The sequence below is a fragment of the Trichechus manatus genome, unplaced genomic scaffold, assembly GCF_000243295.1.
Source record: "Trichechus manatus latirostris isolate Lorelei unplaced genomic scaffold, TriManLat1.0 scaffold00373, whole genome shotgun sequence".
Classification (NCBI taxonomy): Eukaryota; Metazoa; Chordata; class Mammalia; order Sirenia; family Trichechidae; genus Trichechus; species Trichechus manatus.
In genome coordinates this window covers 432,949-448,950 of record NW_004444309.1, presented here as the reverse complement: position 1 = coordinate 448,950, position 16,002 = coordinate 432,949, and the positions used below count along the sequence as shown (strand labels likewise).

The window sequence follows — 16,002 nt, the reverse complement described above, 5'->3', positions numbered from 1 at the left end:
CACTTCCTGTCTTAGACATCTAGTGCTGCTCTAACAGAAATACCACAAGTGGATGGATTTAGCAAAGAGAATTTTATTCTCTCACAGTCCAGCAGGCTACAAGTCCAAATTCAGGGCATCAGCTCCAGGGGAATGCTTTCCCCGTCAACTCTTGAGGAAGGTCTGTGCCATCAGTCTTCCTTTGGTCTGGGAGCTTCTCTGCGCAGGAACCTCAGGTCCAAAGGACACGCTCTGCTCCCGGCACTGCTTTCTTGGTGGTGTGAGGTTCCCATGTGTCTCTGCTTGCTTCTCTCTTTTATATCTCAAAAGAGATTGGATTAAGACACTATCTAATCTTGTAAACCTCATCAGCATAACCTTATCACAGTGATAGAATTTACGTCATATAAGGAGATCACATATAACCTCATCATAGTGATAGAGTTTACAACACATAAGGAAATCACATCAGATTACACAATCATACAATACTGGGAATCATGACCTAGCCAAGTTGCTACACACATTTTTTGGGGGACACAATTCAGTCCATGACACTTCCCAACTGGTCTCCCTGCAGCCAGCTCTCTTCCCTCCACTCCTTCCTACATACTGTGGCCAGAAACCTTTTTCCCACTGCCTGCCTCATAAAGACCTAGCTTCTTTCCAGGGTTTCGTTTCACTAATGCCCTCTTTTCAATCCACAATCCTCATTTCTGAGATATCCATTCCTTAATCATTCTCCTCTTCCCAGCCTTCCTGCCTTTTATCTGGCTTTTCGCGTCACACATGCTTCCTCTCCCCACCTCCCCTTAAACAAAGTAAAAACCCAACTCATCTCATGATCTAACTCTTTCGACACCTCTTCAAGAAACATTCCTTCATTTCCCTCACTCTCGGTGCTGTCAAAGCATCGTTATTGAGCTTATACAGTGAACTCATCCTGCATTGTGTTATAGGTATCTTCATGTTTATCTCTTCACATTGTAAGCCTCTCGAGCAGAGAGGCCTTCCATCTCTGTCTCTCCCAGGCTGTAGCAAAGGACACTGTAGGTGCTCACAAGCTATTTCAAGAATTGCAATGAGTTAAATGGAAATGAGCTAGTGCGAGACAGTTAGGGACCCCATCGTTGGGATGTCAGAGTTGTCCTGGGGTGATGTTCCAACCAGAGGTGACAGCTGTCAGGCTGTGACACTGCAGCACAGGCTGGAAGTTACCTCTCCTTTCCCTGCTCAGCCAGCACCCAAATTCCCCGTAGCATATTCTTGTAGCAGCAGTATAACAGGACATTAATAAAATCAATTATTGGATGAAAATCACTGGTTTCTGAAGCTTCATTTTGTGCTATTAGCAGGAGAGTGCTGTTTCAAAAGGAGATAACAAAGAAAGAGCAAACAAGAGAGAGCTCAATTACTGGATAAGATCGCATGGTGCTTAAGATGAATGTACAGCTGGCAAGTGGCCCCTCTTACTTTTGGTCCCTGGGCCTGCCCTGGGCCTTCCTGGCTAGGTGTGGGAGGTGCATCCTCATAACTGGTGGCAAGGGTCAGTTCTCAGTTCCCTAGGCATATGGACAGCTTTAGGGACTTGTAGAGCAACTTGGGTAAGACACACGAGTGACCATCTTATCCTTGGTGTTGATGCCTATCCCAGGGCACCAGCCCTCACATTCCAGATAATCATTTCAACAAGATCCTCCAAAAGATGCAGCTTTCTTATCATTTTGGTGAGCCTGAAAGGTCTGAGCTTTGTTAGATACAGACTGGCTCTCTTTGAGGGGTGATGGCACTAGCATCCGTTGGGAAGTTGCCCCCAAAAGTGAGCATTCATCTTGCTGAGGCAGTGAGGTCCAAATGTCCTGCTGGCTGTGTGGGCAGGCAACTGGGGCATCCACTCCCTCACTCTGCTGAGAGCCACTGGAGGGGCCAGGGGACTGAGTTCTTTCCTGTGGGACCTTAGAACAGCCACATAACCTCTCTGAAATCCCATCTTCCCTACTCATCTCACATTTTGGTGAGGATGAAACAAGATCATGAATATGGAAATTGCCTTATTATTCTAAAATGCTATATCCATGTCTGGTGAGGATTATTACTCACTCCCTCATTGATGCTTCTTAAAAATAATCAGATTCATGGGTTGGAGAATGAAAGGAACAAACAGGGTCTGGTGAATTACAAAAAAAAAAAGTTGTTGAGTCACTTCCAACTCGTGGTGACCCCATGTGTGTCAGAGTAGAACTGCACTGTAAAGTTTTCAATGGCTGTGATCTTTCAGAAGTAGATCACTAGGCCAAGGTGCCTCTGGGTGGACTCAAACCTCCAACCTTTCAGTTAGCAGCCGAGAGCATTAACCGTTGCACAACCCAGGGACTCTATCTGGTGAATAGTAACCATTAATAAGATGGATTCTGTACTTTCCATCACTGCCTTCCCTGTGGTAAAGGAATGAATGACAGTCATTGAGTACCTACTGTGTGCCAGCTACCTTGCCAATCCTTTAGGCCAGTGAGTTCCAGACAGACATCGGTTCTCAAATTGCCCTGGAGAGCATGCCCTCTGGGGTCGGGATATTAGAATTCAAGTTCCAGCCTGCCACTCCCTAATTGTGTGACTAAGGGCAAGTTACTGACCCTATCGAGGCTGTTTCCTCATCTATATAACAGGAATACAAGGAATATATCCACCTCATGGAATTGCTATGAGAATTATGTGAGATAATGTGAGTAAAGGTCCTAGAACAACACCTGGTACATGGCACTCAGTAAATGGTAGCTGCCAGTGTGGTCATTGTTCTGTTTGTTATTATTATCTCTGATGGTTTTATTAATGTCCTTTCTGCCCTGTCTTTGAGCCTAACCATGCCTGCATAAGCTGATCTCAGTGGGGAGCTCCCCTGGGTCAGGTCCTGCTGGACGGGCAGAGGGGTCAGCAGAGCCATTCTCACAGACTTCCGTTCCTGTCACACAGCCTTCAGAAGCTGACTGGGATGACCTGTGGGACCAGTTTGATGAGCGGCGGTATTTGAATGCCAAAAAGTGGCGTGTTGGTGATGATCCCTATAAGCTGTATGCTTTCAACCAGCGGGAGAGTGAGCGGATCTCCAGCAATCGGGCCATCCCAGACACTCGCCATTTGAGGTACTTCTCTTCCTCCCACTCTGTTACCCCAACCCCTTTCTGTATTGAGGGATACCATGCCCAGTGCCAAGAATTGGGATAGGCAAGCCACTTGCTGCCAGTTGAACATAAAGGCATTATGACCCCATAATTGACCCCGTCTGTGCTGCTCATTGCTGTGAGTCATCCCTGAGTCCCCTACTTTCCAGTGGGAGGTTGGAGAGGGTGAGAGGCCACCTTCACTTGCAGCTTGCCCCACTCACCCAGTGGCTACTCTAGGCGACACTTGCCATGAAATCATGGAGCACTAAAGATGGGGTAGTCAGGGCCTGTTTTTCCCTGGCTGATCCCCATGGCCTCACCTGACTTTCAAACTGGGGGAGCGCAGGGTGGGCAGACACCTGGCAAGTCAACTTGGTAGTCTTTTCTGTTGCTGAGGGAGACCCTTCCTGTGACAGCCATGCACATTTTGCCATGTGAGAGGAGGAGCCGGGGGGCCTCTGCACTTGCCATTGGTTTACTGTCTGCTCTTGGAGTTTCTCATTCACACAGCCCTGATCTAGCACCCCTTTGCTCAGGCTGTACCTGCACTTGGGTTGTCAAGACCAAGCATGGTGCTCTGTGGAAGGCTTTATTTCCCAGCAAAATGAGGCCCATTACCACTCCTTCCTAGAGTCATACCAGCCCATATGCTTCCCAATGAGGCCAGTGGCTGCCTGAAGAAGGAGGCAGTGTCAATCCCAGATTCTCCCTCCTGGGCTCCAAGCTGGGAGATCCAGTATGCCAGCGGCCCTTGTGGAGGTGTTTCCTGTCTGCTGCAGGACATTCACTTTGCACTGGCCCCAAATAGCAGACTGGTATGGTTTGGGTAGAAGGTTTTGAAAACAAAAAACCAAACCCTTCTCGGTCGAGTCAATTCCAACTCATAGTAGAACTGCTGCATAGGGGTTTCCAAGGCTGTAATCTTTATAGAAGCAGGCTACCACATCTTTCTCCCTTGGAGTGGCTAGTGAGCTTGAACTGCTGACCTTTTGGTTAGCAGCCGAGCACTTAACCACTGTGCCACCAGAGCTTCTTGGAGAGGTTTGAAGCCAAGTTATATTGAAATCTGCAGGACTGATGTTGGCTTCTTAGCTTTTTATATTTGTTTGGGTAAGTGGGTACCCACATTGTGGTCACTGGGGTTTATGAGCAGGGGAGTGAGAATTGCCATGACCTCAGAGGCTGATTGGAAACCCTGGTGGTGTAGTGGTTAAGTGGTATGGCTGCTAACCAAAAAGGTGGGCAATTTGAATCCACTAGGCAGGCTCTCCTTGGAAACTCTATGGGGCAGTTCCACTCTGTCCTGTAGGGTCACTATGCGTCGGAATCGACTCGACAGCAACGGGTTTGTTTTTTTTTTTTGTATTTTTTTTTGTGCAGAGGCTGATTAATCTGGTAGTACTTACTTTGGTAATCTTTGAAGGTTGGTGGGATCAGTTCCCCCTATTAGGTTGGACCACCCAGAAACCTTGTCTTGTACAGCATGTATCCTGTGGAGGGACTCAGCCAATCCTTGTTAGTCACCATCATTCCTAAAAGGAGCTGGAGTCTTGATTTCCCCGTGAATAAAGCAAGGGGGATGGACTGGGTTATTTCTGGATTTTTTCCAACTTTGACAGTCTGTGAATTTAACTCTCCTCTCAAAGTACCCTTGAGACTTCCGTAGCAACAGTGCCTGGCAGCTCTAAACAGCCAGAAACCCAGGGGATGGCTATACCTAAAACACTCCTTTCTGCTGGCCTGGAAGCTTCTTAAAGTCAGAGTCTTGTATTATTCCAATATAAATTGCCCAACATTTATCCTGGCCCATGGCATCTGATAGAATTTTAGGTAATTAGGTTATTTTATGTCCTGGAGCAGAGACTACATATAAGAGATTGGGGAAGAGGAGGAGACAGAAGTCGGAGAAGCCCTACTGGGTCTCAGGTGGGTGGTCCCTCCCTTGTCCTGAGCCTAGATGCTGAGGCCCTCCAGAGGGACAATGGGACACCTCCATGCTGGGAAAGGAGCTAGTGTGCCTGGGTGAGAGCCACCAGAGAGAGTCCTGTGAAGCTCCTCACTGAGCAGGCAGGCACTCGGGATACCCTGAGCAGAACCAGTTTTTGCACTCACCCAATTCTATGACCTAAGATGCAGAAACAAAAGAATTTTACAAAATCTGGACATACGTGGTGGTAGCTGATGAAGCACCGAGCCTGCCCCAATATCCAAGTTTACCGGGCTCAGTTTTGAGCTCCATACCTAACCCAGTGTGCTCTGTTACATGAATGTGATCTGTTGGGATTGCAGCAAGGAGGGAAGAGAGGACTTAGTCTGTCTTCCAGACACACTATGGGGTGACAAAAAATAAGAGTGTATCAGCCATGTGTCTGCCTTAGGGCACCAGTCCCTGTCCTGTGGGAGCTGTGTTACTAAGACAGTTTTAGATTTACGGAACCTTATCTGACTGATCAGAAAGGAGAAAGGACAGGGGATTGAGAACAAAGACAAGCACATGGAAACATCACTGGTGTATGGAGCACCTACTACGTGCGAAGCCCCAAGGTAGCACTGTGAGAAGCCACCAATGGGGTCAGCCATCTCCAGGCTGAGTGTGGTCTAGTGCTGGCCCTGGGCCCAGGTCACTCTTATGGTGACCAGAATTCTGAGAGACTGCCAGCAGAGCCCTGTGTTCTCCCCTCCAGGAGGCCCAGTGGGTGGTGACCTTTATCTACAGGAGCTCCTGCTTCCAGCCCTTCTGTCTAAGGGAAACTGTGTCCATGAGGTTGAATCCATGCCCATGAGGTGGAAGTCACCAGCTGGGTGCCTTAATCCTTCCAGCCTGTCTGCTGTATCCTAACTTCATCCTGATGTGATAGTGCCTGGGGCTTGTCTGCCTCAGCTCTGGTCAGCTGTGGCTGCCAGTAACTTATATCTTATAGACCAGGTTTATCAGTCTTGGCACTTTGACAATTTGGACTGGATAATTCTTTGTTGGGGAGAAGGAGAGGGCTGTCTTATGTGCATTGAAGGATGTTTAATAGCACCCTTGCCCTCTACCCACTAGATTCCATTAGGACCCCACCCCCACCCCCCGCCAAGTTGTAAGAACCAAAAATGTCTCCAAACATTGCTAAATGTCCCCTGGGGGGCAAAATCACAATGAGAACCACTGCTGTAGAGTCAGCCCTGCTTTATACCCAAGCCCTTAAAAATGAAACCTAAACATGCCCAGGAACAGGATAAGGCCAAATCTTCTCCATAAAACAGACTCTCAGGGGAGGCAGTACAGCTGAGGGATTAAGGACACAGGCTCTGGGGTCAGATTTCCCTCTTTCCAGTCCTGGCTGTGCTGCTTACTAGCCGAGTGGCCTTGGGCAGTTGCCTAGCTTCTCTGTAACTCAATTTCTTCTTTTATAAAAAAGGAGTGACAATAATAATACCTACTTAATTAGATTTTTGTAGGAATCTAATAAAATATGTGTAAATTACTTACATAGCAAATAGTGAAAAAAAAATCGGTCACTATTATTAGAGGGTATGTGGGCAGACTGATACTTCAGGGCCTGAAATAGAAGAGGGAGGTTTCTCCTGAGATAACTGAAGATGCTCAGGCAAGAGATGCAAGCAAAGCTGAAAACTGAGGAAGCACCAATATCCCAAGTACCAGGAAGAGGCATTAGGAAGGTCACTATTTTGTCAAGAGTGGCAGTGGGGGCAGGGAAGAACAGAGGTGGGTTTCAAGGTTAGGTTCAATGCCAGAGAAATGGAAGTGAGTGAAATCAAACCCCACTGGGAGTGGAATGTTGATCGTGAACATTGGCCTCAGTGGTTCTCAATCCAGGCTTCCTATAAGAATCACTTTTTAAAAATGCCAATACCCAGACTCCACCCAGCTTAAGTCTCTTTTCCAAGCTCCCCAAGTGATTCTAATGAGCAACCAAAGTAGAAAATCCCTGCTCTAGATAAGTACTTCTCAAATATCATACTTTGTAGCAAGGACTTAGAGCAATGGTTCCAAAGTGTGGTTTCCCAGACAAGCAGAACAGCAGCAGCAGCAACACTTGGAAGCTTGTTAAAAATGCAGATTCATACCCTGGAACTACTAAATCAGACCTTCCGTGTTTTAAGCAGCCTTCAAGGTAATTCTGATACATACTCAAGTTTGAGAGCCACAGAGCCTCAGCTTGCATTTGTGGCTTGCTTTTGTATACCAGACCGTGGGGGGTTGCTCCAGCTGAAAGGCCCAGGGTTTGAGTAGAGAATGTTGTTGTTAGATGCCCATTGAGTTCGTTCTGACTCATAGCGACCTTATGTAAAACAGAACGCAAGCAACACCGCCCAGTCCTGCACCATCCTCATAATCATTGCTATGCTTGAGCCCATCGTGGCAGCCACTGTGTCAGCCATCTCGTTGAGGATCTTCCTGACCCTCTTTTTTGAGATGTCCTTCTCCAGGGACTGGTCCCTCCTGATAACATGTCCAAAGTATGTGAGACAAAGTCTCGCCATCCTTGCTTCTAAGGAGCATTCTGGCTGTACTTCTTCCAAGACAGATTTGTTTGTTCTGGGAGTCCATGGTATATTCAGTATTCTTCACTAACACCATAATTCAAATGCATCGATTCTTCTTCGGTCTTCCTTATTCATTGTCCAGCTTTCACATGCATATGAGGCGATTGAAAATACCATGGCTTGGTTCAGTGGCACCTTAGTCCCCAAAGAGATATCTTTACTTTTAATACTTTAAAGAGGTCTTTTGCAACAGATTTGCCCAATTCAATACATCATTTGATTTCTTGATTGCTGCTTCCATGGGCATTGATTGTGGATCCAAGTAAAATGAAATCCTTGACAACTTCAGTCTTTTCTTCACTTATCATGAGGTTACTTATTGGTCCAGTCATGAGGATTTTTGTTTTCTTTAAAACAAAAGGTTTAATCCCTACTGAAGTCTTTGATCTTCATCAGTAAGTGCTTCAAATCCTCTTCACTTTCCGAAAGCAAGGTTGTGTCATCTGCGTATCGAAGATAGTTAATGAGTCTTCCTTTGATCCTGATGCCATGTTCTTCTTCATGTAGTCCAGTTTCTCAGAATATTTGCTCAGCATATAGATTGAATCAGTATGGTGAAAGGATACAAACCTCACTCACACTTCTCTTGATTTTAAACCACACGTTATCCCTGTTCTGTTTGAACAACTGCCCCTTTGTCTCTGTACAGTTTCCCTATGAGCACAATTCAGTGTTCTGGAATTCCCATTCTTCACACTGTTATCCATAATTTGTTATGATCCACACAGTCGAACGCCTTTGCATAGTCAGTAAACACAGGTAAACATCTTTCTGGTATTCTTAGTTTTCAGCCAAGATCCATCTGACATCAGCAATGATATCCCTCATTCCACATCCTCTTCTGAATTCTGCTTGAATTTCTGACAGTTCCCTATCGATGTACTGCTGCAACTACTTTTGAATGATCTTCTGCAAATTTCTACTTATGTGTCATATTAGTGACATTGTTCGCTAATTCCTGCATTCTGTTGGATCACCTTTTTTGGAATGGGCACAAATATAGATCTCTTCCATTTGTTTGGCCAGGTCTTCCAAATTTCTTGGCATAGATGAGTGAGCACCTCCAGCACTGCATCTGTTTGTTGAAACATCTTAATTGATATTCTGTCAATTCCTGCAGATTTGTTTTTTGTCAGTGCCTTCAGTTCTGCTTGGACTTCTTCCTTCAATACCATCCATTCTTGATCATATGCCACTTCCTGAAATGGTTGAACGTCAACCACTTCTTTTTGGTATAGTGACTCTGTGTATTCCATCTTCTTTTGATGCTTCCTGTGTCATTTAATATGTTCCGAGTAGAAGCTTTCAATGTTGGAACTTGTGGCTTGAATTTTTAATTAGTTCTTTCAGCTTAAGAAAGGTCAAGTGTGTTCTTCCCTTTTGGTTTTCTATCTCCAGGTCTTTGCATATTTCATTATAATACTTTATTTCGTATCCTTGAGTTGCCCTTTGAAATCTTCTGTTCAGCTCTTTTACTTCATCATTTCTTCCTTTTGCTTTAGCTACTCAACGTTCAAGAGCAAGTTTCAGAGTCTCTTCTGACATCCATTTTGGTCTTTTATTTCTTTCCTGTCTTTTTTATGACCTTTTACTTTCTTCATGTATATCCTTGATGTCATTCCACAACTCCTCTGGTCATTAGTGTTCAATGTGTCAAATCTATTCTTGAGATGATCTCTAAATTCAGGTGGGATATATTCAAGGTTGTACTTTGGCTCTCGTGGACTTGCTCTAATTTTCTTCAGCTTCAACTTGAGCTTGCACATGAGCAATTGATAGTCTGTTCCACAGCCAGCCCCTGGCCTTATTCCGACTGATGATATTGAGCTTTTCCATCATCTCTTTCCACAGCTGTAGTCGATTTGATTACTGTGTGTTCCATCTGGCGAGGTCCATGGTATAGTCCTTGTTTCTGTTGTTGAAAAGAGGTATTTGCAATAAAGAAGTCTTTGGTCTATCACCGAGGCCATATTTTCCAACTACTGATTCTTCTTCTTTGTTTCCAGCTTTTGAATTCCAATCACCAGTAATTTTCAATGCATCCTGATTGCATGTTTGATCAATTTCATTTCTACAGTCTAGAATTGAGTAGAGAACAGAGGCCTGCAATAAAGCTACCCACCTGTCCACATGCTGCCTTCTCTCTCTGTGCATCAGGTCTAGGTGACATGACTTCTTTTTCAGGCCCTGTGGAGACTTTTGGCTTCTGTGATTCCTTCCTGCTCCTTCCTCTCCTCCCAATTCCTTCAACTATGGGACTCATGCCCTGCCATCCTCCCCAGCAGCTCATACTGAGGACTCCATGACCCTATGATCGTTGGCTCACACTGGACTCCTAGTTCCTTTGTGGGGGATCAAATCTACTGATAAAGGCTTTGCCCGCACTGGTCTACCTGTGTATTCCCATCATGCCTTGCAACTAAATTTCTCTTAGTTATGACATAAATTGCCTTCTAGGGTAACACTTTGACAGCATCTACTACAGTGCCTGGTGGGTGATTGATAGAAATTCAATACATGTCTGTTGAACAATGAAAGGGAGAGGAAGACCTGAAAGAATTGACCACTCTCACCCATTTGCTTTATGTGTGGAGAGGAAAGAAGAAGCTAAAAGAAACCCCCTTCTTGTTATCCCTCGACTTTCAGGGACCTCATGTGAGGGATCAGGAGAGCAGACTCAGAGAGAGTTAAAAGAGCTTTTTCCCTTAAAGAGCTCTCATTATTGAAAAGAAAAGAGTGAAGCAACAGCATGTGGGAGGAGTCTGAGCTTATTAAATTTGCTTCCAATTTTCTTACACAGTAATTGGATTCTGATTTATAAGATCCATTTGGACTGAATCAAAGAACTACTAGCTAAGCATTAGAGCTAGTGCTGCAGAGAGGGCAGGTGTAGGGTGAATTGCTTAGGAATCCAAAGGTGGGGTATGACTGAGGGAGACAGCAGGTGGGGCGAAGAGAGTGGGAAGTTTTCACCCAGCAGGCAGCTGTGCTGATTGAATAGCAGAATGTATTGGCTACTGTGTTAAAAAGAAGCCCTAGGGAGTCTGTGGGTTAATTTCCCTATGTAGAAGAGTGCAGAGTAACCATTTTTCTCTTGGTCCTTGACCCCTGGAAGGCCATGGTGTTTTGTGGGAGGCAGTCCAGTTTACTGGAGTGTGGGATAGTGGAAGCAAGCAGTGGGAGAAGATGAGACTGCGCTAGGCTTTGAACTCCTCTTTCCCAGAGTTTATGGAGTCCACGGGGGTGGGCAGTGAGTGATGCCACATCAAGTATGGTTTAGAAAGTGAATTTTTTCAGTTTCAAATGGATCCCCTACTCATTCACACTTTGAGGGTTATAACCTTCCCATCTCCACTTACCTCTTAAATAAGGTTTGGCCTGATTGTCAAAATGAGGCTGAAACTTACTGTTGTCTTTGCTGTGGCTCCATGTCCTCATCCTCAATTCAAGCCACATGAAAGGAGTAGAAACAAGGTAACCAGCAACAGCCTTCAGCTTGTCATTGCTCCTCTCTTGGCTTCATGTAAAATAAGGGTAGGTGTTGGACTAGATAACCTCGAAGCTTTATCGTTTCAAGTCCCCACACAATTTTAGATGAATTTTTTCTTCCATGGTGGGTCTTCTTATTCCAGACATATACACATGAGATCCCCCACCTGACCCCAACCCACCTCAATGTGAACAAAGCCTTGTGCTTGCATCTGGGCATCAGGAAACCCACTAGTTCTGACTTTTCCCCCTAAGGCCCACATTTCTGTTAACACTGAATATAGCCTTAATTTCCAGGGCATTGTCTAGGTCCTGTAGGGTCACAAAGATGAATAAGATATAGCTATGATGATATCAAAAGGATCCCTGGGTATCGTACGTGATTTTTCGATCTGCTGCTGAACCCACCCATTGAAGCTCTGGAAGAAAAGCCTGGGGATCTGCTTCCATAAAGATTACAGCCAAGAAAACCCTATGGAGCAGTTCTATTCTATAACTCATGGGGTCGCCATGATTCGGAATCGACTCGATGGCAATGGGTTTGGTTTTATTGTTTTTGTGATAACAGAGTGTGGGGTTGTTGTGCCATAAATAACTATTTCAATGAATGGGAGAGACAACTTCTAACTAGGGTGAATCTGAGATTTCCCAGAGGAACTCTGCTGTTTATAAAACATTGACTAGTCTGATAAATAGTCCTCATTCCCCAGTTGCCCCACCCCACCGCTGTCACCACATTCTGGTAACAGCAGCTGGATTTACCCTCATCCAAGGAGCACATAAACTGTCTGCTGGACAAGAAGCCACGAGATGGAAGCACACCCCTACAGAAGAGGAACGATTTTGATAACGTGAATGTATATTTTTGCTGTTGCCTAGCAGTGCTTATTATAGGGTTGCTTTGATTGCCGAGGAGCAGGTGGCATGGTGGACTCAGATCATAAGCCGGGACTGGAGGGAATTGGAGCTGCAGAAGCCTTATTAGGTCACCTCCTCCTGCCAGGCTGGCTCTGATTGTTCCCCTCAGCATATTCCTCAGGGCTTTGTCCAGTGTGGTGTTACATGATTTGAGCAGTGGAGCACCTGGAGGGAAAATTCCACACTTCAGTACATCTCACCAGCTCCTTTTCATGCTGGGAAGTGAAGGAGCAGTGGCCTAGCCTCTGATCACATTTCTCCCTCCTTGTGTTTACTCTATTGGAATGGCTACCAAAGATCATCATTTCGGTCCTTGTCCTCGTCACTTAGCAGTAATAGGATAAAAATCTTCACAGCTGGAACAGCTGAGCATAAAAAAAGTTCATCTTCCCTCTGAGTCAAGGCTGTTCTGCTAGCTCAGCACAGAGTTAGTGATTCCACATCAAGGCAGAGGGAAGGGAACAGGGAAACAGCTATCCCCATCTGCTACATTCTAGTCCCTCTTGAGCACCATTTTTCAATACAGGAGTTTGTGAGCCTGTTGATGGTGGCTCTGGGTGTACCTCACTCCAGAGCATCGCAGAGTTCCAAGCTGTTTTGGGGGAGGAAGCCAACAGTAGGAAGAGTTTCTGAGCATCTTGGCAATGGCTGTGCAGGAGAACTGCTAGCTGCCTGCAGGGCACTGACCAGCTGTTTGCAGAACGACCTACAGGCCTTTGGGGCTGAGTTCTCACCAGGGTGAGAGGGGAATAAAGGCCACAGAGGGTGGGATAGCCAGTGCCTCTAGGTCAGGATTCCCTTCCTTTCCCGGTCCCCCAGTTCCTGGAATACTGTGCCCCCTCCTGTCCCTCCTACCAGCTTTTTGAATTTCAAGGAGCAAATGGGCAACTCCTTAGCCTTCAAAAGGGCACCATTTGCCACAAAGCCTGCTGGTGAGAATTCGTTTGGACTGTTGAATAGGAAAATTAGTAACAGACCTCTTGCTTTGATTTTAAGGTTTTTCTTATCCAGGAAACCAAATATTAGCCATAAAAAGTCTGACTCAAACTGCAAAAGCCTGCCAGAAACTTCTTTAGCAATGTAAATTTGTCTTATCCTGCCTGCTAGAAAAGGATAGTTGTCAAACAATTACTTCCTAATTTAAATCTCAAAAAGTCTCTTGGTTGCAGGTGGGTGGAGGGCTAAATTATTAGCAGCCAGGCCAGCAGTAACCTGATATCTATGGATTTCAGTAAAGGGGCAAGGCACAGGGTTCAATCAATCACGTTAAGATTAGCCAGTGATAGATGTTCTATATTTCTCCCTCCTTTTCTCTTTATAAGCCCCATTGTACCTAGCTTCTTAGAGCCATTTGTTTTTTCTGGAATCAAAATGGCCTCCCTATTTAAACAAAAAACAAAAACCTGTTGCCATTGAGTTAATTCCGACTCGTATAGAATAACTGCTCAGAATAAACCTTATGTTCAAATTTCGGTGAGTTTTGATGATTTTCAACAGGACAAACTGCCTTAGTCTCACACCTTGTTTTCTAGTTAATTCCCACCAACTTTGACTTTAGATTTTTGTCTCTTTTATTTAGTCATTCACTCAACACATTTATTGAGCACTTATCATGTGCCAAGCTTTGTGCTAGGAACTGATCTCCCCTCTCCCCTCTCCACCCCCCCAGACCCAGAAGCTCATGGTCTAGTGAGAGAGATGGACATGGGACAGATTCCTGTTGCTCAAAGTGGATTGCACCAAGGCCACACCCATGATTCTCCTGTTAATTCACAGACTTACTGCCCTCAATTTCTAAGCGCACACCTCCTGCCCTGTTCCTGGCTTTCCTGAAACTATTTCTTCTTGGCTACATAGCAAATCACAGGAGTTAGAAGCTGTCCTGTGGAAAAGACAAAAACACACTGGGCTGGCCTACAAAGGAGAAGGGATTTATACATGGATAGAAGACAGAGGCTTTTTGAAGATGGCATTTAGGCTAGAATTGGGGGAGGCAGGTAGGGTTTTAGCAGATGCGGGACATTCCAAGATGAGGGAAGAGCATAAGCAAAGATAAGGAAATGGAACAGCTACAGTATTTTGTAGGAGGCATTCTGGTTTACTTGGAGTATGAGATAATGGAGGGAAGAAGTGGGGAGAGGGGTAATTCTAGAAGGGAAGCTTGGGGTCATGTTGTGGCAGTCTTGAATTCAGAGTAAGGAGCTTAGCGGTAACTCAGTAAACAATGGGATGTTTTCACATTCATATTGTTGTTGCTTTATGATCACAGCAAACCTGGGAGATGCCCTAAGCAACACATCCCTGGCCAGTACCATTCTATGGGAGCTCCTACTGGGACCCAGCAAAACTGTGCCAGGTAGTGCGGTGCACCCTCCCCCAAGAGAAGGGTGGACAACAACACAAAACCAAGTTTGAACTGAACTGGGGGCTGACCCAAGGGGTTAGAGCTTGATACGGGAATCTTGACTTTAAGGCACTGGCATGGTGGAAGGGGGGTCATGTTGATTCTTACACTGGGGAGTTTGTTCTTTGTCCTGGGAGAAAAGGAGCTTATGGAGACCTGAGAAAGGAGGCTGACTCCTTCATCCCCAAGCAAATTTCTGGGATTCAGGACAGATTGCTAGTGCTGGACTGCAGAGACTTAACCAGAAGAGCAAGACTAGCAGATTAATCACATACCTACATGAGTAAAATCAGAGAAGTTAAGAAATTTGTTCAAGGACACAAAGCTAGTGAATTCTATGGCTGAAACTCAGAATCAGGTTTTCAGCTTGTAGTTTTTTCATTCTATCACAAACATAAAACCCCTCTAATATCCGAGTTGAATAAGTGTGTGTGTGTGTGTGCGTGTGTGTGTGTGTGTGTGTGTATCTAGGTATTGTGCTTGTAAAACAAGGAGAAGATATGATCCATGAGGATTCTGGGTTTCCCAATCAAGATAGTTTGGTGATTACATTTTAGCCTCACCTTGAGGCACTAACATATTTCAATTAGCAATGGAATCAATAGTGTCATCTGGTATTCCATCACCCAGGCCAAATCCTAGTGGGCAGGTAACCCAAGAAGAGCCTTGTGTGGCTTTAAAAGGTACTAAGTGGCCTTTGTTCTGGAGTCAGATTTCCCTTTGCTCCCAGGTTTGCCTCTTTTACTACACATTGCCTGAGGAACCTCTCAGTGGAAAGAGATGTAGAAATAAGCGCATTTCCCAGACTGGGAAACTGATTTGGAATTAAATATCTCCCATGAGAAATTCGTTCTACAAATTATTGAGTGTAAGGGTATTAAGGATAGATCAGTAAAAAAGTAGACCAAAAGCTTTGCTTACATGGGACTTATATTCTCCAAGTGAGTAGATCCTACAGGTGGATAACTAGGAACTATCTCACTGCCCTCCACAGGCCAAGAGTACATCCCCACCTATGGACCACTCCCTAGGGAAGAACGTTCCTTTATCAAGCTAGCCTTGACAATTAGCCCTGACCCATTGATTGGGCGCAGGGTTTCAGTAACACCAAGAAGGTGGTATCATTTCTCTTTTCTCTGAATTATCTTTTTTCTTTTTTTTTTTAATTTGGTTTTCTGTTGTGCACTTTTAAAGAACAGAGGAAGAGGGCTAAAGAGGAAGCTCTGGATTTGTACTCTGCATTTTGGGAGTGTTTTCTTTAGTGTTATGGGGAGTACCAGAAAGGGTAGAGTTGCTAAGAGGAGAAGACGACATTATGGAGTTCGACTGTGGCTCTTGCATATTTCATGAGCTGTATTAAATTCTTTTTTTTTTTTTAATATTTTATTGTACTTCAGATGAAGGCTTACAGAACAGATAGTTTCTCATGTAACAGTAGCACACATGCTGTTTTATGACATTGGTTAACAACCCCACAACATTTTAACCCTCTAAATT

General features: G+C 44.9%; 1 protein-coding gene across 1 annotated transcript in view; it reads left to right on the top strand.

The window, feature by feature from the left end:
* Nucleotides 1-1,762: 1,762 nt before the first annotated feature.
* GALNT14 (polypeptide N-acetylgalactosaminyltransferase 14) overlaps nt 1,763-16,002 on the top strand; it is a 153,185-nt gene continuing 138,945 nt past the window's right edge. The window contains exons 1-2 of the mRNA XM_012559895.2: nt 1,763-1,798; nt 2,950-3,119. Of these exons, the coding sequence (XP_012415349.2) occupies nt 1,763-1,798; nt 2,950-3,119 (206 nt within the window). The remainder of the gene's footprint in view (nt 1,799-2,949; nt 3,120-16,002) is intronic.